The 20,055-nt window shown below is 64.9% G+C and overlaps 2 protein-coding genes across 4 annotated transcripts; both read left to right on the top strand.

Moving 5' to 3' along the window:
- The first annotated feature begins 1,810 nt into the window (after nt 1-1,810).
- Nucleotides 1,811-4,818, top strand: SCRT1 (scratch family transcriptional repressor 1). Its single transcript, XM_055432311.2, has 2 exons — nt 1,811-1,925; nt 3,875-4,818. Exons 1-2 carry the CDS (start codon nt 1,811-1,813, stop codon nt 4,816-4,818), a joined length of 1,059 nt encoding a protein of 352 aa, XP_055288286.1.
- A 6,320-nt stretch (nt 4,819-11,138) lies between these two features.
- DGAT1 (diacylglycerol O-acyltransferase 1) lies at nt 11,139-19,966 on the top strand. 3 transcript variants are annotated; one of them, XM_088844528.1, is made up of 18 exons: nt 11,139-11,227; nt 11,271-11,579; nt 15,223-15,310; nt 17,246-17,286; nt 17,366-17,451; nt 17,544-17,596; nt 17,813-17,918; nt 18,003-18,116; nt 18,217-18,291; nt 18,362-18,465; nt 18,550-18,588; nt 18,676-18,717; nt 18,791-18,835; nt 18,910-19,022; nt 19,100-19,165; nt 19,239-19,326; nt 19,399-19,461; nt 19,536-19,966. In XM_088844528.1, the coding sequence occupies exons 1-18, from the start codon at nt 11,154-11,156 to the stop codon at nt 19,689-19,691; spliced, it is 1,662 nt and encodes a 553-aa protein (XP_088700654.1). In that variant the 5' UTR covers nt 11,139-11,153; the 3' UTR covers nt 19,692-19,966. The 3 variants fall into 3 exon arrangements, with proteins under 3 accessions (XP_088700654.1, XP_055288256.1, XP_088700653.1); XM_055432281.2 differs by having other exon boundaries at nt 11,183-11,579; XM_088844527.1 differs by lacking the exons at nt 11,139-11,227; nt 11,271-11,579 and adding an exon at nt 16,540-16,754 and having other exon boundaries at nt 15,217-15,310.
- Nucleotides 19,967-20,055: the final 89 nt, after the last annotated feature.

Raw genomic sequence — 20,055 nt, 5'->3', positions numbered from 1 at the left:
GCGAGCCCGCACACTCCCGGGGCCTCCCCTGCGACCTTGGTCCCCAGAGACAGCGGGCCGCGTGGGGGCGCGCTCGGAGCCGGGAGACCTGAGACACTGGCGGGGGCGCGTGAGGGGACAATGGCGGCGCCGGGTCCTAATTGGGGACATACGTCCCCGCGCGCGGCCATTGTGCGGCCCGGAACTCCCTGCACCCCCGCGCCAGCCATTGGTCTCTGGGCCTGACGTCATGCGGGCTGCAAACTCTGGGCGGGCGGCCGGGGGAAGGGTTATCCGCCTGGTTGCGGGGCCGCGTGGGGGAGCTGCAGGCGCGCGGGAGGGCGGAAAAGTGAAACCGAATTTCTGGAGCAAGTGCACAGCAGCCCCTCTCCGCCTTCACATTCCGCTCGCTGCGTCGCCCCGCTGCGCTCGACCTCCGCCCCTTGGGGGAAGGGCGGGGGTGCAGAAGGCCTCTCCAGAGGACACGGGGTCAGCCCGGGTGACCGAGCGGCAGGGACACACTGCGGCACGGGGAGCGCGCAGCACTTCCACACAGCGCTTTCGCTGCCTCAGCATTCGCTGCTTCTCCGCTCGCCTCCCCCACCTGCCCCCGCAGATCCCTCGCCTCCACACCCGACAGCTGGGCTGGCCGGACCGACCATTCTGGGGTCCGCCCTGTGTTCTTCCCTCAAAGATCCCGAGTCCGGGCTCGTGGGCCCCAGCCTGCTCCCACCTCTCCTCCCACGCCGCACAATGCTGCGGACGTCTGGGCCTCCGTTCCCGGAGCCTCTCGGGGGAACTCCACACGAGCTGGGGCCGCGGCATCCCCAAGACCCCTCCCAGGAGACCCTGGCGGGGGCCAAGCCCCGCGCAGCCATTTCCGCCGTCCTGTCCCCCACCCCACCCTCCCCCTGCCGTCGCTCCTGGGCTTTAAAAGCCGGAGGCTGGGCCGGGCCGCAGGCAGAGGAGGCCGCGGGCGCAGGAGGCTGGGCCCGAGAGCTGTCCGAGCGCCGAGCCCCGCCCCCGGAGCCCCCATCCCTCCCTCCCACCTTCCCTCGGCCCGCCCTCCCCGAGCACCCCTCCCCCCTAGGACCCCCGCCCCCCGCCGCCGCCGTCGCCGCCGCCGCTCGCTCCGGCTGCAGAACAATAAAGCAAGCCTCCCAGAGACCCCCGCCGAGGACCCCCGCCCGGCGGCCGAGCCCCCGCGGCCCGCCCCTCGCCGCTCCCTCCGGCTGTGCGCGCCCGGTCGCTGGCCGAGGTGCTGGCCGGGTCGGCGCTGGCCGCGGTGCTGAAGCTGCCGGCACTACCTCCGCCGCCGCCTTCTCCAGGCCCCGCGCCACTACCTCCGGGGGCATGGGGGGTCGCTGACTGAAGCTCCGCCGCGGCGGCGGGGGGGGAGGGGAAGGGGGCCGCCGAGCCGGGCCAGCCCTGCACCCACTCGCAGCCTCCGGGCCCGGGACGGAGCCGCTCCCCCCCTCCCCACCCCCCCAGCCTCCTCCCCCGCCTGTCCAGGGGCGGCACTGCGGGCTGGGAAGCCGGGACCAGAAGAGGAAAGGAAGGAAGGAAGGAAGAGAAGAGAGAAGAGAAGAGCAGTGAAGAATAGAAGAAGAGAAGGAAGGAAGGAGAAAAAGAGGGGTCCGGAGCAGCAGAGGAGGAAACGCAGGACGGGCAGGCAGGAGAGAGGACGGCACCGCGCGGCAGCATCCAGAAGCCAGAGTGGGGACCCGTGCTGCCTCAGCCGCTCCTCGGATGGTGACGGGGCCCCGCCGCGGCCGCAGCCCCCCCGCGCCCCGGCTCCGCAGGCCCACAGCGCCGGAGCCCCGCAGGAATCATGCCCAGATCCTTCCTGGTCAAGAAGGTCAAACTTGACACATTCTCCTCGGCAGACCTCGAGAGCTCCTACGGGCGCGCCCGGAGCGACCTCGGCGTGCGACTGCAGGAGAAAGGTGCGAGCTGGGATGGGGCTGGGGGCGGCGGGCGAGGGGCTCAGTGCTGGAAGGGGTAGAGAGGGTCAGAGAGTGGGGCTGGAGGGACCAGGAACCCCAGGTAATAGGCTCGGAGGACCAGAACCAGCAGGAAGCAGTGGCTGAAGCGGACTTGGGAGGGGATGGGGATGGGGGTGGGGAGAGAGGAACGCAGAGGTAGGCCAGAACGGATCCAAGGCTGGGCAGGGAGAGCGTGGATGCAGGAGAGAATGTGAGGAACAGGGGTCAGGAACAGGGGAGCACACCGACCCGCGCCCTGACCAACAGAGAATGGACCCTACTGACATGACAGGGACCAGCAATGGATGCGAACCACACTCAGAAAACAGCCTGCCTCAGAACCTGCTTCTTCTCTTTGGCTGCACCTCTAGCCCCCCCTGCTAGGGCCAGCAGGGAAGTGCTAGGAGCTCCAGGGAGTAGCCATGTGGTCCAGTGGGGGCCGCCCACCTATGGGGCAGAGGCAGCAACAGTGACCCCGTCCCTAGAGCGGGGTCAGGGAGAAGGGTGTGGGCAGGTGGGCTGTGGGCAGGGAAGTCCAAGTGCTGGAGGCAGGGGGAGGCTCTTTGTGTCAAGGTGCCCAAATTCAAGGACAATTGCTAGCAAGTGGATAAGGGGGCTGGGAGTGCTAGCAGCCTGGGGTGGTAAAACAAGTGTGACCCGCAGGAGCATAAGCCTGTGTGCGAGCCTGTGTGCACCCATGTGACTGCGTGTGGCCATGTGACTATGTGCACTTGTGTGTGACCCTGTATGAGTGTGTGCCTGTCTGTGTGCCACTACATGGGACCATGTGACTCTGAGGCCGCTATGTGCCCATGTGACTGGCAACCCCAGCTGAGAGTGTGTCTGGTTGGCTGCATGTCTGACCCTGCGTGAGTAGGTGGTGCAGGCCTGACTCAGGGTGCGGCCCACCCTGAGGGGACTCCAGAATTGACAGAGTCTGAGAGGCTGAGGGTAACTCTGAAGAACCCAGACTCTGCGTCGTGCGGGGTGTGTATTTCTGACTTCGAGGCTGTGAGATCCATCTCATACCTTGAGAACAACCGCAGCTGCAGGCATGAATAATGCTGCCTGCCTGCAGCTGTCCCTGTGAAGGTGTCCGCTGGTGCATGCCCTGGCACTGCCTCCAACACAGTGTCTTCCTGGTCACCTTTCCTGGGGTTCAGGAAGGCCCCACAAAGGATTAGGGCCTGGGGAGAGGGGGTAATGTGGAACAAGGTGGTACCCAACGGTACAGGATGATGGAAGGAGTGGAGTGGGGAGAAACAGAGTGGATGGAGGGAGACAGGGCTGGAACAGAAGGTCGTCAAATCTAGTGAGTAGTGGGAGACCTGGAAGATGAAAGGGAGGTAGAATTCTCCAGGGCTTTTTGGGAGACCCCGAGCACCAGAACAGGGCAGCATCGAGGCGGGACACAGGCTCTGGGAACGGTGGATGAGCCAGTGGGAACCGTGAGAGCAGGAGCGACGGGGTCCCTGGACAGGCCGTCCTGGCTTTGTGCGCTGCGGTTCTGCAGTGTGTTGCATAATCAAGGAAAACTGCTGAAGTGGGGAGAACCCGAGGGGGAGGGAGAGGGGGAGGGGAAGGAGGGCGAGGGAAGCGCCGCCCCTCCCCCCTGACCTTGAAGCTCCGCGGAAGGTGGGGGGGGGGCAGCCGCGCCCGAAGATGCGAGTCTTTCCCTCCCCCAGAGAGGGCGGGGTGCAGCCCGGCTGGGCCCTGGCTCACCTCTCTTCTCTCTCCTCCCTTCCCTGCCGTCGCCATCCTCCCTGCCCCGCTCTCCCTCGGCCCCTTATCCTTTGTCCTCCCCGTTCCCTTCTGGCCGACCCCGGTGTCTCTCGCCACCCTCCTGTGTGTCTTGCCTGCTGCCCGGTTCCCCTCCCGCTGTCTGCCTGTCTGTCCGCCTCGGCCCTTAGGATACCTCAACGACTACGCGGGGCCCGCCTCCGTCTACGATGGCGATGCCGAGGCGGCCTTGCTCAAAGGGCCATCCCCGGAGCCCATGTACGCTGCGGCCGTGCGGGGAGAGCTGGGCCCGGCGGCCGCGGGCTCGGCGCCGCCGCCCACCCCGCGCCCGGAGCTGGCCACAGCCGCGGGTGGCTACATCAACGGCGACGCGGCGGTCAGCGAGGGCTACGCAGCTGACGCCTTCTTCATCACCGACGGGCGCTCCCGTCGTAAGGCAGCCAACGCCAGCGCCGCCGCCGCCCCCTCCGCAGCCTCGGCGGCGGCCCCCGACGGCGACGGCGGAGGCGGGGTCGGGGCAGGCACGCGCGGTGCGGGGTCTGGGGCTGGGGGTCGGGGCGGCGCGCGAGCGGGGTCGGGCACCGAGGCGCGCGCGGGGCCTGGGGCCGGTAGCTCGGGAGGCCGGCACGCGTGCGGCGAGTGCGGCAAAACGTATGCCACGTCGTCTAACCTGAGCCGCCACAAGCAGACGCACCGCAGCCTGGACAGCCAGCTGGCGCGGCGCTGCCCGACGTGCGGCAAGGTGTACGTGTCCATGCCGGCCATGGCCATGCACCTGCTCACGCACGACCTGCGCCACAAGTGCGGCGTGTGCGGCAAGGCCTTCTCGCGGCCCTGGCTGCTGCAGGGCCACATGCGTTCCCACACCGGCGAGAAGCCCTTCGGCTGCGCGCACTGCGGCAAGGCCTTCGCCGACCGCTCCAACCTGCGCGCGCACATGCAGACGCACTCCGCCTTCAAGCACTTCCAGTGCAAGCGCTGCAAGAAGAGCTTCGCGCTCAAGTCCTATCTCAACAAGCACTACGAGTCGGCCTGCTTCAAGGGCGCCGCCGGCGGCGGTCCCCCGGCCCCTGCACCCAACGCGCCGCCGCAGCTCAGCCCTGTGCAGGCCTAGGGCGGCGGTACCTCCGCCAACCGGGTTGGCTCTCAGCAATACCGTCCCCCAGGGAGGTCTCCGCCGGCGACCAGGTGGAGGGGCCGGAGGGCGGGCCCCTCCTCACAGCAATAGGGGGAGGGGGCCCGGCCCCGCCCCGCCCGCCAGGGGCCTTCCCGGCCCCTTCAAGCAATAGGGTCCCGAGGGGAGACCCACCCCTAGCCCCCTCCCTTCCCCTCCAGGGTGCCCCAGGCTTTTTCCCAGCAATAGGGTCGAGGAGACCCAGAACCGAACCTCATCTCCGAGTTAGGTCTCTGAGACCGGGGTGGGGTGAGGTAGGGAGCGCCCCCTCCTCCCTCTTCTGCGCCCCTGGATCGCGTGGCAGAGACTCAGGTCTTCCCCACCCCTTCCCAAGCCTTCCAGAGCCCGGCCTGCGGCCTAGACGTCGGGGAGCAGCAGCGGGGGAGGAGCAGGGTGAGGGGCGCAGAGGCTACTTGCGCCTCCTTCTCGGTGTCCACTGAGCCCGAGGAGTGTTAGACACGTGCGGATCGGTGACTGGGGCGGACGGCGGCACCTCTCTCCCTTGGGTTCCTTCCGGGGCCTCAGTCCGAGCCGCTTTCCTACCCTCGCCTCGCATCCTCTGCCAAATCCGAATTCTTCCAGCCCAGCTTCCCGGGCTCTGTCCTCCATAACGAATAATAATGACGCATATCAAACCGCATGGACTTATCCGACCTCCTCAGACCCCGCTCCCGCCCTGCCCTGGGGCCCCCTCTCTCGTACCCGGGCATTTGGTGTTGGAGGACGGATTCTTGCGGCCCGGCAGGCAGGCCTGGGCACGGCCCTCTACACACCTCTCTGTATTCGCTTTGCGGGTAAAGCCCCCTAGGGGGGTTGCAGATGCGTCGGGTTTTCTTTCTGTATTTGTACGTTTTATTTATGAACGGATTGCACTCGGGTCCGGGAAGGGGCGCAGAGGCCCCTATCCTTCCCGCCGACGCTGGGGGCTTGGGATGTCCAGAATCACTTTCCCCGCCCCGAACCCCGCCCACCTGGGCTCCGCCTCTCGGGAGCCGCAGGCCCCGCCTCTCAGAGGCCGGCCCCCTCCCCGAGCCCCAGACCCCGCCCTCACTCTGTTGCCAACTTACACCCGTCTATGCCAAAGCCTCGGCGGCGACCCCGCCCCAAGGGCCCGCCCCATTGGCCGCCGCCTTTGTGACGTCACTGCATGCAGCCCCAGCCCCATTGCCGTCCCTTCCCGGAGCTGCCCGCTCCCAGTCCCTCTTAGTTAGTCCGAAGCCGACTATAGAGCAATAATGCGCACTGCATGCGAAGCTGCCGCCGCCTCTAGAGTTACTGAGAATCAGGTATCCCCCTGCCCTACCCACCCCATAGGCCCCTAGATCAGGGACGCTGCGCGGGGCCGGACGCGCAGACTTTCTCCCCCCTCTCCTGCTCCTCCCTCCCCCCCCCCCACGGCAGAGGCCGGCGGGTGTAGTGGTTTCAGGGGCGGGGCGGGGTGTTTGTCCCCAAGACCCCTCCTTCAGTCGTCCATCACCCATCCATCCTTCATTAGGCACCTACTATGTGCCAGCCCAATGCTGAGTCCGCCAGGGGTGCGGCGACCTGCGGGAAGGTGCATGTTGGTGAGGGATTCAACCGGCTTCGGTGGGTCAGGGATGGTCACAGGTGCAGAGAGAGCCGCGGTCCCTAGACCCAAGCGTGGGCCCCTCACTCCTCCCCGCCCCAGCGTGGGGCCAGTGCTAGGCACAGGGGGCTCTGTTTTAACTTGGGCCTGGGTCCTCAGCTTAGGTGGCACAGACCCGGGTCCCAAGGCCCAGCGCCACCAGGGCCACCCATATAGAGTCCCATTCCTCCCATCCCCTGGCAATGGCAGCTTTGTCATGTCAGGCCAGGGTCCCAGGTCAGAGGACAAGGTGCATGCTGGAGCATTTGACCTGGCCAGCCCTATCCCAGTGGGTACCAGGCCCAGCAGCTCCCACAGGGGTGGACCCAGGCCTGAGGGCCTGGCACAGCAGGGCTCTTGTCCAAGACCCCTCCATCCCAGCTCAGTGTTCCCAGGCCGGGGCCTGCCCACTTGTGCTGGGCACACCCGCATGCACAGGCACACACAGGTGCCCCACCCTACCCTACACGCCTATCTACCTACCTACCTAAGGAGAAGGCTGGAGGGCCGTGGGCCGGCCAGGGTCTCCCGCTTCTCCCCACACCCCGCCGCCGTGGAAAGCCATGGGCCCCCTCCCGCCCCCATAACTAAGCAGCACAATAACCGACTTAGCGAATTCAGGTAGAAGGAACGTTTAGGTAGCACCTATTTTGTACTGATTCTATAAATAGGGCCCGAGATGCGGGGGCCCTCGGGTGGGGGCTGCGGCCGCCGGCCCGCCTTGCCCCCACCCCCGCCTGCACCCCGCCGCCTTGTACATACTCCCACCCGGAACAGGCCGGGATTTTTACTCGGGCTGCGCCCCTCTTCCGCCCCCATTTGGGGCCGGGCCGGCCGGACAGACGGACGGACGGACAGACCTCCTTCCTAAGCACAATAGCACCAGCTCCCCGGAGCGCCGCACCTCCACGAGGAGAATAAATGCCACTCTTGATAGAACTTCGAGTGTCGGGCTGATGTATACAAGGCTGGGCCCGCGCCGCAGGAGACGCTGAGGAATCTGGGGGGCATCTTTCTGGTCCTGCAGCATCTCAGAGGCCAGGCCGGTGCAGGCCCTGCGCTGGGAGTGGCAGTCTACCCACGCAGCCCTGGAGTCATACTGCTGCCTTTTGCGCATGTGTTTTCTTTGGCAAGAGGACAGTCTTCCACCCTGGAGGGCCGGCTCAGCAGAACAAATGCAAGAGGACACTCCTGAATGCAAAGCAGTTGGCTTTCCTCCCGTGGCAGGTGAATCGTCTCTGTGCCAGGAAGTGGGGACTGATCTAGAACGGCCACAGTGAGTTCAGCAGGGCCTGTAAATCCTGTGGCCTGGGTATCCCTACTCTTCTGGTAGGACCTCCTGCTGCCCCGACAGGCCTGACAGCCAACAACAAGCTTTTCTCAATGCTACTGGAGAAATAGGGACTGCAGACCCCTTCCTGCAGCCTGCTCTCCACATCCTGACTTCCAGATTCAGGGGACATGTCCCCACACTGAGGAGGCCTTCCTCAGTAGCTGGACCAGGCTGGTTGTGGGGAGGTGAGACCCAAGGAATAAGAATCTCCCACCGCCACCCCCAGCCCTTGGGCTCTAGACAGGATGAGTCATGTTGAGAAGATGAATGGCAGGGCTGTGCTGGGCTCAGACAACCAAGGAACATAGACCCCTGCCCCAGCAAATGCCCTTGGCAAGCAACCAGGTAAGTAGGCATGAGCTGAGAGGCTCCAAATCTTTGCAGACATGTGGTCAAACTGGATCAGCCCAGGGCCAGCACAGCTGTCTGCACCCTGGCAGGGGACAGGCCCACCAGACTCCAATGGTGTGGACAGCAGGAAAGCCTGACCTGCAGTAGACCTGCTGCTCAGGGTGGGATCACCTGAGGTGGGCGCCCCCTTCTGGGGAGCTCTGTCAGCCTTAACAACCTCAGAATGAAAGCCCACGGTATTGGTAGGCATCATTGCCCAATCTGCATATGAAGAGTCTGAGCCTCAGGGAGAGAAGCAGCGTGCCAAGGGCTGCCTTTGACTTAAGCCCTGCCCCAGTTGGGCTTCCCTGGTGGCTCAGACCATAAAGAATCTGCCTGCAATGTGGGAGACCTGGGTTCAGTCCCTGGGACGGGAAGATCCCCTGGAGAAGGAATGGCAAGCCACTCCAGTGTTCTTGCCTGAGAATCCCACCGACAGAGGAGCCTGGTGGGTGGGCTACTGTCCATGGGGTTGCAAAGAGTCGACTAACACTTTCATCTTCTGCCCCAATACCCCACCTATCTGAACCTGAATACCTTAGTGGGTCCCATTGGCAGGAAGAGAGGTTCCTAGAGGTCCACTCCTCCCCAGGGCTCCTTGGCTTTGGGGCCTGGACTGACTGTTCCAGGACTCTGATGGGCGGCCGGGGTGGACGACGGATAGAGGCTGCCTCCCCAGTGCCTGGGACAGGCCCAGGCTTGTCTCCACAGGTGTCCATGGACAGGACGTTGCAATCCAGAGGATGGGTGGTGTGGTGCAGGCTGCTGACCACTGTGTCCAGGGTCTTCTCTCATGGGCCCAAGGCGCCTCCAACCTGGAGTCAGCTAAAGGCTCTTTCTAAATCCTCAAACCCTTCCAGCCCTTCATTCGACCAGCCTGCAGATTTCTTGTGCCAAGCCAGATGTTGCTTCCACCAGGGGGAGATTCCTCATTGAGCTTTCTTTCTTCAACTCCTCACGCACACATTTGTCCCCAAAAGACCCCACCTGCCTTGACCTTTTCCCTCGTGCCTCTTCGCTGTGGCCCTGGCAGCACCTCACCCAGGATCCAGAGGTGCCAGGGCTGTCCCGCCCTCCCGGAGGACCCGCCCTCCCCGGAGCCGCCCTGTATCAACCATGGGCCCCGCCTTCCTCAAACAGGCCCCGCCCCGCCTTGGTACAGAGGCCCTTCCTGATTGGTGCCTTAACAGTCCGTGCCTTCCCATTGGCTTGAGGCCCTGATCTCTCTCTCAACTCCAGTGGTGGAACCTTTGGTTCCCTCACGTCCCCGGTCAGATCGGTCAGATCGGTTCTCTTTGATGACCCTCGGCCCACCCAATTCTCCTCACTCCGGCTGCTTCATGTTAGCCGACGGCAAAGGAGCCTGGACGCGGACACAGGGAGCCGCCCCCAACACGTACCTTCACTCGTCATTGGCTACTGTGCTCAGCCTCTCCAGGCCAACAGGCAGCCTGAGCCGTCAATCTTCTCCTCTGCCAATCAGCGTGCCAGCCAGGCCGGCCCTCTAGTCACGGCTCGGTACTGAAGGATTGCGAGTTCCGTAGGCGCCCAGGGACGCGTGCGAGCGGGTTAGGGGGCTTCCCACCAGCTACCTGGGAGAGGGAATGGGGAGGGAAGGGCAGAGCTCCCGGGACTCAGCCCTGCTGCGGGTTCCTGAGAGGACTTTCTCCTCCTTCCATCCTCTCTTGGGAGCTATACCGAGAGTCCTAGCACTGAATGGCCCAACTCTGCCTATGAATAGACGAAGGTGCTTGGACACTGGCTAAGGGGATGCTCCTGACCCACCGAGGCCGGGCCTTCTGGGCAGGCAAGAGGGGTTCTCCAGCTCGATGAGGGCGGGCCCTTCCGCACGCTACTCCAAGACACGGGCCAAGTAGCTCCAGCCTGCCAGGTAAGGATGTCAGGCTGGCCTCAGCCGCAAATGGTCCGGTGGGAGAACATGTCACCAGGGTCCCAGATGCCCGTTAGTTGAGGTGAGGGAGTCAGGAGCGAGTCCGGCAGGAAGGAGGCTTGATCTCAGACTTAGCCTCTTGGTTTATTTGCTTTGAGAGAGGCGGTCTTCCCAGCTTTGCTTACCTCATGGGACTGAACGGAGTGGGTTCTGTGGCTAGGGGTGTTTCTTGTATAAACCAGGCCTAAACTCCCGGTGAACCCTCGTATCTGGAGATCCAGGATGCTCACACTCTATGCTCTTTGCCAAATGCTTGTGAAAGCAAGTAAGATCGGCCTTGCCCGCGGACGGGCCTCACTGTGCAGTTGTTTTGGTGTATTGGTTGCTTCATTCAACGACTGGATGACTGTCGACTGTGCAATGAAACAGAAACCTCTGGGTCCCTGCGAATCAACACCCCAGGATCCTAACGCCCAGGCAAAACTGGCCCAAGGCGGGAAGTTCTGCAAGTCTGCGGATGAAGGCTGAAGCGGGGCGGGGGAAGAGGCGGGCTGGCATGTCTACTGTGGGGGCCTGGACAGGGGAGAGGTGGCCACCCAGGGCATAGGTGGGCATGGCACAAGTCCCGGAATGCGAGGACTGCGGCCTTTCTCCCCCTCCATCCTCTGACCTGGGGCGTGTTTGAACAGCCTAAGCGGAGGAAAAGCGGGTGCCTACGGTGGTAATTAGTGGGTTCACAGAGCACGACGCGCCGCGGGATGCACATTCAGTAGACGCGTTGGGTGTCAGCCTGATGTTAACGCACTAGGCATTTCATAAACAACTACAACCCCACACTCCGCGCTTGAGCTGAGAAATGACGAAATCCTGTGTTTATAGAGCGGGACAAGGGGCAGGCCGCGGTCAGGAGAGGCTTGCAGCTGCCAGGAAGCCCCGCGTATTCCTCGTCAGTCTGGGGTTGCATTTGCCAGGAGACTACAACTCCCAGGGTGCTTCGCGCGGCCGTGGCGACCACAACTCCCTGGGTGCACCGCGCTCCAGCGGACTACAAAGGTATGAGCGCCGCGGCCGCCGGCCAGTTAGCGGCTCCGGGAACTACGCTTCCCAGGACTCCGGGAGGAGCCGGCCGGCACGGATTTGCACGCGGTGATTGGCGGCGCGGACCACGGCAGTGGCGTAGTAGGAGTGGTGGCGGCAGTTGGCCAAGGGTCCGGAGGCGGGGCCACAGGCCTCGGGTGCTGCCAGCCCGGCGGGCTACGACTTGGCCGCGGTGGGGTGCGGGCTGAGGCCATGGGTGACCGTGGGGGCACGGGCGGCTCCCGGCGCCGGAGGACGGGGTCTCGGCCCTCGATCCAGGGCGGCAGTGGGCCCGCGGCAGCGGAAGAGGAGGTGCGGGATGTGGGCGCCGGAGGGGACGCGCCGGTCCGGGACACAGACAAGGACGGAGACGTAGACGTGGGCAGCGGCCACTGGGACCTGAGGTAGCGGTGCGCGTGACCCCTAACCTTTGACCCCTGATACGGGGCCCCTGCGACCCAACCTGGTGCCCCAGGCCTGTCAGCGGCAGCTCGGGCTCGAGTCCGAGAGTCTGGCGCCGCGACTTTGCGTGCACAGCTGTGCCCCTCGGGTCTCCGCGGGGAAACTTAGAGGGAGGTTGGGGGCGGAGGGTCTCCTGCCCGGGACACCCAGGTACGGGGGCCGAGGGGAGGGCAGCGGCTCAGCTTCTAGACGCCCTCCCTGTGCCTTCCTTAGGTGGGTTCTGAGGCTTTCCTAGGGTGAGCCCACCACGCAGTGTCCTCTACCTGGAAGGAGATACGGGGGTCTCTCCTGAGGGGACCTTGTGGGTTGATATGAGGGGTGCCTTGTGGGTTGATAAATCTCCCGGAGGAGGAGGGTGGACCGGCGAAGAACAGGGCCAGCAGGGGCGGTGCGAGGGTATTTTCTTATCCCTTGCAGACCCTCCAGAGAATAGTCTTCACAAAGGTCCCTCATCCGTCACCCGGCGATTGACTGGGGTCCTGAGGTCCTGCTTATTACCAGCACAAATGCCTGCTCTAGGGTCAAAGTGGGTCCTGTAATGGGATCCTCACCCCTGGTTGGGATACAGGGGAGGAGTTGGAAGTGCGCACACCCACAGGTGGGCGCCCTGCTTAGCTGAAGGACTGATGGGAAGGAGTCGGGGGAGCAAGCTGTAGCTGAAGGGGAGGATCTGACCCACGTGGGCATTGGCTAAGTGCTGCTGGCTGCCTCCAGGCGCCCTCTTTGCCATCCTCCACGCCCCTCCCCCAAGCCCAGACCTTCATCCTAGTCAAGGGCTCTCAGGGTCTCTGGCTTTGGGATCAGCTCCAGAGCTAGAAGTTATCAAGGAGGAAGTGGGCAACAGGTCAGTCAGTCAGCAAGGATTTGCTATCTTCTTCACTGGGTGCTTTGGGGAGGGGAGGGACAAGGGCAGTTGGGGTGCAGGCACTGTCCCTGCCCTTGGGGGGCACACAGTTCACCTGAGAGATAAGATAGCCTCAGCCCTGAAGAGTGAGAACAAAGGTCGGGTGCAGAGTTCAGGATGACACCATGGGGAGGGTGACTCTGCGAGGGGCGCTGGCTTCTTACGGGCCCCGGGTGGTCCTGAGGGGGCGACTGCAAAGGCCAGGAAGCCCAGAGGCCCCTCTGCCCACTCCTGGGGAGCTGGATTTGGGGTCAGTTTGTATGAGGTGGGGGGGTACCAGCTTTGGGCCAAGCTGTCACCCTGGATGGGCCGTCACTTGCCTGCTCTACACAGGCCAGATGGCCAGAAGCCGCTCCTGTCCTTTTGATGCCCACTCTCGAGGTCTGGGCCCTTGGGCAGAGGAGGAGTTGGTGACGGGGATGGGCCACTGGAGCCCCTCCTGATCTCCAGGACACGCAGCTGTGTGTGCCTGTCCCCCAGGCCACATGCCACAGGGCTGGGGGCCTCCTGGGCAGGGCCGGGCCTTGGTCTGGCTACTCTTGGTATCGCCTCTGCCTCCCCGCCTCCTGGTCATCCTCCTCCCACCTCTGCCTCCCTGCCTGTTCCTCTCTCTTCCTCCTCAGGCCCTTCCCGACACTTCCTGCTCACCTAGGTCTGGGCAGGCGGGGTCAGGCACCGGGTGTGAGCTCACTCCTTCCGGCAGCGAGGTGCGGCTGTGTGCCGGAAGGAGGGCCTCTGCTGTTGTCTCGCCTCTGAGCACGTCCCTTCCAGGTCCTCCACACTCCCCTATGCCTGGATGCCTGTTGTGTCCTCCAGCCATTGGTTCATGGGCTTTCTAGTCCAGAGGCTCTTCCAGGGCCTAGAGGCTGGGTGCAGGCAGTGCTGAGGAGGTGGCAGCCAGGAGGCAAGCTGGCACCCTGTCCCTCCTTGTTCTGTCCGGTCCTGGAGCTGGACTGTATGGCCCCGCACGTGTGATCCCCACTTGGGGCTGTGCCTCTGGGCAAGTTGTGAAGCTCGGTGAGCCACAGTTTCCCCATGTACCCCCCTCCCAGTAATGATGTGCAGGTTGAACGAGGTGCCGACTGTGATGAGTTCGAATGGCCCTGCTGGCTGGGTGGGACTGGGGAGCAGGCGGGGGCTGCTGGGGGGCACAGAGGCGCAGCCCATGCCTCAGTCAGGGAGAGGGTGACAGAGTAGCTCTGGGTGAGGCCCTACCTCCACGCTGGCCATGCCTGCTGCCCTTTGGTCCACAGCAGTGAAATGTGCCATGGGGCTAGACCTCTGTGGGGATTGGTGGGCAGTAGGCTTCCTTTCTGCTCAGGGCCTCTGACCTCTGGGGGCAGGGCGCTGCCCGGGTGGGACGGTCAGAAGGCTGGTAGAGGGACCTGAGGGGTTTCTGTGGCGGCCGGGACAGGCCTCAGGAATTTGACAGTAGGGATCTGGAAAAGCTTTAATAACATTACTCACTGTCAGGATTGGGAAATGCCCCTTCCCCCTCCCCCACTTTCATTTTAGAGACTGCTGCACGTCCAGTCAGCGTAGTCTTCTTGGCGGCCCCAAGGTGGCAGGGGTCACACTTTTATGAAGCCGTTCCCTGGGTGTGTGGTGCCAGACATGGACATGCAGATGGTGATTGGCAGGCTGTCGCACGAGGGGGCTTTGGGACACTTCCAGTGACAGTGAATGGGCTGGGTCTGGGGGGTTCTGGGCAGGTACATCATGTGGACACCCCCACAGACTGTCCTCTTGGGATAGTTGGGCCTGGGAGCCCTGCTCGCCTCGCCAAAAGGTAGGCACAGAGAGTCACAAAGAAGAGGGCCTGGGGCTCAGAGCCCTACTGTGTGTGCAGCCCAGGACAGACCTGGAGGAGGTGCGTGGGCAGGCCAGGCCGGGGGGCCCGGTGTGGTGGGGAGGCAGGGCCAGACTGTCAGTGCTGCCCGGCTGAGGATGCTGGCACCTCCCCAGCCGTCCATCCCCTAGGTGCAGCCATCTGAGTGTGACCCCAGCCGCCCCCGGAGGCTGGCTGTTCTCCGGTGCCCCACTCCTGGGGACATGTATTACAGGAGGGAAAGGGAAGCCCTGGCCTCTCCCCTTACAAAACAAGAGGCCTTACTCAATGCCCTGGACGGCTTCCTGGTGTCAGGGCGGTTGGTGGGAGGTGGAGCTGCCGCTCAGAACCCGCCAGTGGGGCTGGGCCTGGGCTCGGCTGCGCCCCTCACCTCTGCCTCCAGCCGAGGGTTGGCTTCCATCTCCCCCTGGCCCGGCACTGGGCGCAGGGCTCTGAAAGTCCCCTGCTGGCTTCTGCAGTGGACTGCAGGCTCTGAGCCCCCGGAGGGCTCGCATGGCCCTCTGCCCAGGCAGGAACATGGTGCTCACCCTACGAGGCCACGTGAAGGCTGGATCCTCCTCTCCGGAAGGGCCAAATGGAGGGCATGGGTGGTTTGAATGGCGGCCCCTGGGCTCCCGGGGTGCCGGGAGGGACCAGCTGCTGCAGGGGGGTCTGTCCCCTCCCCACATCTGTCCTGCATCGCCAGCTCCTGTGGTACCTTCCACGCCCCTCCCTCTAGGGGAAGCGGCAGGCCCCCGTGGCCCTGCCCGAGGAGGGGGATGTGTGACGTATGGGCAGTGGGGTGGCCTTGCTGCCAGACGCTCTGCTCCCAGTGCCCGCCTCCGCTCCCCAGGTGTCACCGCCTGCAGGACTCCCTGTTCAGCTCTGACAGTGGCTTCAGCAACTACCGCGGCATCCTGAATTGGTGTGTGGTGATGCTGGTACGTAGAGTGGCACCTTAGAGCAGGGGTCCCGACGGCCAGGGGGCCATGGGCTCTGCTCCCGGGGTGGGTGTCTGTGCTTGTGTAGCTGGGGTGAGTGGAGCTCTGGGCTGGTGGTGGGAGTCCCTGGAGCAGCTGTACTCTGGGACCCCACGGGGAACATGCTCACCCTGTCCCTATGGAATCCCAGGAGACGCTTGCAGAGGGCATCCTGGGAGCTTCTGAGCCGGGGCTGTGCCCCAGGGGGTACTGGAGTCTCCCCAGGGGGTGGGAGAGAGTAGGCAGGGACGGTCCGATGGCCCTGGGTGGGGGATGGCTGCTCTGCGGGCCCAGGCCCTCCCTGGCAGCACAGGTGAGTGATCTTGGGGGTCCATGCAGAACTTCCTGTTCTGTTCCAAATTGCCCTCGTGGGTGTGGCATGCCTGGGTGGTCACGAACCTGGGGGAGCAGGGTGAGGACACACTTCTCAGCCCAGCCCACAGCTCCAGGCAGCACTCTGCAGGACCCCGGCCCCTCCCTCAGCCCTGGAGGGAGCAGGACTGGAGTCCTGTGTCTGTCTCGCACTGACCTGGCCGAGGCCACTGCTGCGGGCCCCAGCAGGCCTGCCCAGCAGGAGCTGGAATGCAGGGACCCCAGGGGCAGCCTTCAGGGTGGGGCAGGGTGAGGCCCTTCTGGGCCCAGCCCCACCGCTCAGGGCCGATATGGCGCGAGGCCTTCGCCCCTCCAGCTGACGTGTCTGCTTGCCCTGGGTGTGGCTCCCGAGGCTGCCTGTGTACCAGGGGCCCCCACGCTTCCATTTGTGGTCCCAGGCAGTCCCCTGGGGAGCGGTGGGGGCTGTGCGCCAGTCCAGACCCAGTAGTCCATGCGTCCTGGTCTCTGGAGGCCGCCGGTGGTCCAGGACTGTGGCAAGGCGGTCGTGCAGGGAGGCCCTCAGCAGCCTGTCTGTTCTCCTGCAGCCCCCAGCCTCCTGGCCCTTTGGTGCACCCACAAAGCTCCCTCCCCAAGGAGCTGGGGCCACCTGCTGCATCCTCTCGGCAGCCTGGGCTTCCAGGTGGGTGGGCCTTTTAGCAGTTCCAACTCTTGCCTGCGGTGGGCTCTCAGGACAGGCAACCGCCAGTGGGCGGACATTGCAGGACCATGTATGTCCTGGTAAGCTGGCTGGTTAGGCGTTTAGCTGGGGGACGGTGTGGCAAGTCGCCCCCGTATCTCTGACCCTGTCACCTCCTCAGGAAGCCTTCCGGGTAGGGGGTTCTACCCATGTTGCCTGGAGAAGCATCACTTTTCCACAGAGCCTTCTGCAACCCCCGTGGGGCCTGAGCCTTGGGGGTGGAGGCGGCAGCCCCTGCCCCTGCAGAGGGCAGCTAGGCATCTGGCCCCATGCCACTGGCAAGAACTCGTTGTGATGGGGGATCCATCCTTTGCTGCTGCTGCAGAAGCGGCCGAGGTGGGTGGGGGCGTGAGTAGGGGTGGAGACCCAGGCCCAGCTTCCCTGGCCCCTCAGGACAGGCCCGCTCTTCCCACCACCCCACCAAGGGCGTGGGCACACCCTGCCTGTGAGGATGGGCCCGACTGGCAGGGCAGAGCCCTGGGCGGGTGGCAGTGCTCTGAGCAGGCTTGGACTTTGCTGGGGCTTGGGGCTGTCGCTGTGGCTGGGGACGCTGACCTGCTTGGTGGGACAGAGCACGGCCACTGGGCAGTGGGTTTCTTCTGCTGCAGAGGCACCTGGGGTTGTAGTTGGCTCCAGACGGGCTGGGGCTGTCTGCACCTGGGCGGGCAACAGGCCATGGGTGGGGAGTCTCAGTTTGGCGTGAAGTCCCTCAGGGCTGGGCCTGCAGGATGGAGGTCGCTGTCCTGAGCTGCGGGTGCTGGCAGGAGCTGGGGTGGGTGTTCTGGGGCCGCGACTGACAGCATTGTGTCCCTCTCTCTCTATTGCAGATCTTAAGCAATGCACGGTTATTTCTAGAGAACCTCATCAAGTGAGTGGGCCCTGGCCCGCCCCAGCCCCTGCCACCTCACCCCTTGCCCACGCAGACCCTCACCAACCCGCGTCTGCAGGTACGGCATCCTGGTGGACCCCATCCAGGTGGTGTCTCTGTTCCTGAAGGACCCCTACAGCTGGCCAGCCCTGTGCCTGGTCATTGGTGAGCTGGGTGCCTAGGAGGCCTCAGGCTGGTGATGGGTGAGACAGGGCTGACCTGGGCCTGAACCTGCCTTGGGTTGCTTCTGTCCTCAGTGGCCAATATCTTTGCCGTGGCTGCGTTCCAGGTGGAGAAGCGCCTGGCTGTGGTAAGCAGTGCCCTCACACCTGCCCCTGACCTGCCTCAAGGTCCTCACCAGTCAGGCTTAGGGCGGGCTACCAGCTGGTCCCACTGTGCTTCAGGGTGTCGGGCCCTGCGTGGCCTTCCTGGGAGGTGCTGCACCTCAGGCAAGGCGGCCCTTCCCCAGGGAGGTCCTCTGACCAGGGAGGGGGTTCCTGACTGAGCGCTCTGCTCCCCACCCCAGGGAGCCCTGACGGAGCAGGCAGGGCTGCTGCTGCACGGGGTCAACCTGGCCACCATTCTCTGCTTCCCAGCGGCCGTGGCCTTTCTCCTCGAGTCCATCACTCCAGGTGGGCCCCCCGCCCCCGCCCCATCCCACGCTGTATCAGCCACTGGCAGCGCGGGGGCGCGGCCTGAGCTTGCCTCTCCCACAGTGGGCTCCGTGCTGGCTCTGATGGTCTACACCATCCTCTTCCTCAAGCTGTTCTCCTACCGGGACGTCAACCTCTGGTGCCGAGAGCGCAGGGCTGGGGCCAAGGCCAAGGCCGGTGAGGGCTGCCTCGGGCTGGGGCCACTGGGCTGCCACCTGCTGCGGGACCGGCAGGGGCTCGGCTCACCCCCGCCCCGCCCCCTGCCGCTTGCTTGTAGCTTTGGCAGGTAAGAAGGCCAACGGGGGAGCTGCCCAGCGCACCGTGAGCTACCCCGACAACCTGACCTACCGCGGTGAGGACCCTGCCGGGGGCTGGGGGAGCTGCCCGGCGGCCTGGCTTGCTAGCCCCGTCCTCCCTTCCAGATCTCTACTACTTCCTCTTCGCCCCCACCCTGTGCTACGAGCTCAACTTCCCCCGCTCCCCTCGCATCCGAAAGCGCTTCCTGCTGCGGAGACTCCTGGAGATGGTGAGGCAGGGCCTCGTGGGCCAGGGTGGGCAGGCCTGCCAGCACCTGGGGCTCAGCTCACTGTCCACTTGCTTCCTCCCCCAGCTGTTCCTCACCCAGCTCCAGGTGGGGCTGATCCAGCAGGTACGCGGCCCCGGGCGGGGAGGGGGCCGGGCAGGGGTGGAGGCAGGGCCTGGGGCCGTCGGGGAGCTGACACTGTGCTTTTTGCAGTGGATGGTCCCGGCCATCCAGAACTCCATGAAGCCCTTCAAGGTGAGCAGGCAGGCCTGGCCGGGTGGGTTCCGGGGGCAGGGCTGAGGTAGCCAGCTGTGCCCTGTGCCCACAGGACATGGACTACTCCCGCATCGTGGAGCGCCTCCTGAAGCTGGCGGTGAGTGGCCTGCTGGGTGGGGGTGCATGGGGGCAGGTGGGGCTGTCCTGGCACCTGGCACCCGCTCCCCACAGGTCCCGAACCACCTCATCTGGCTCATCTTCTTCTACTGGCTCTTCCACTCCTGCCTGAACGCTGTGGCCGAGCTCATGCAGTTTGGAGACCGCGAGTTCTACCGGGACTGGTGGTGGGTGGGCCCGCCAGGGCTGGGGTGGTGGGGACCCCACTGGGTCTGGGGCCTGAGCCCCTGCCCCACCCCCGCAGGAACTCCGAGAACATCACCTACTTCTGGCAGAACTGGAACATCCCTGTTCACAAATGGTGCCTCAGGTGGGTGTGCATCTGGGGGCAGGGGCGGGGGCGCGTGGCCCCGGCGCCCAGCCCACTGCCGCCTCCCCCGCAGACACTTCTACAAGCCCATGCTCCGGCGGGGCAGCAGCAAGTTTGTGGCCAGGACAGGGGTGTTCCTGGCGTCCGCCTTCTTCCATGAGGTCAGTGCACTGAGGGCATGCCCTACCCCTGGGGGTTGGGGCGGGGGCTTGACTGACGCCCTCTCCCCTCAGTACCTGGTGAGCATCCCCTTGCGCATGTTCCGCCTGTGGGCCTTCACCGGCATGATGGCGCAGGTGAGCAGCCCTGGACCCCCACCCACGAGGCTGGCCTGTGGGCGCGGAGGCTGACTCCCGTCCTGTGCCCCCAGATCCCGCTGGCCTGGCTGGTGGGCCGCTTCTTCCGTGGGAACTACGGCAATGCGGCTGTGTGGCTATCCCTCATAATCGGGCAGCCGGTGGCCGTCCTCATGTACGTGCACGACTACTACGTGCTCAACCACGAGCCTCCACCGGCTGGGGCCTGAGCCCCTCCAGCTTGGCCCCCATGGGGGTGAACTGCTTCACCTGGCTGCCTGCCATGAGGAGTCCGCCCTGACCTGGGTGCCGCGGAGGGGCCCTGGCTGATGGAAGCTGCCTCCTGGCCCCTATGAGGCCTCTGCTCCTGAAGGGCTTCCTCCTGCCAGGGGATGGCAGGTCCAGTGCAGCTCAGGCCCCTGGGAGGTGTCCATGCTCTGGCAACCCTACAGATCTTGCCTGAGGGTCTGAATGTGTCAATAAAGTGCTGTGCACAGTGAGCTTCCTCAGCCTCCAGAACACAGGACTGGCAGGAAGGGGTGGCCCTGCCATATGGGCTCCCTCAGGGCCCCCTGGGGCCATGCTGTGGGAAGG

Source organism: Moschus berezovskii, chromosome 16, assembly GCF_049115385.1.
Source record: "Moschus berezovskii isolate FMDL1 chromosome 16, NW_MosBer_1.0, whole genome shotgun sequence".
NCBI classification, from domain to species: domain Eukaryota; kingdom Metazoa; phylum Chordata; class Mammalia; order Artiodactyla; family Moschidae; genus Moschus; species Moschus berezovskii.
The sequence above is the reverse complement of the archived record's forward strand: the minus strand, read 5'-3'. Positions and strand labels throughout refer to the sequence as shown.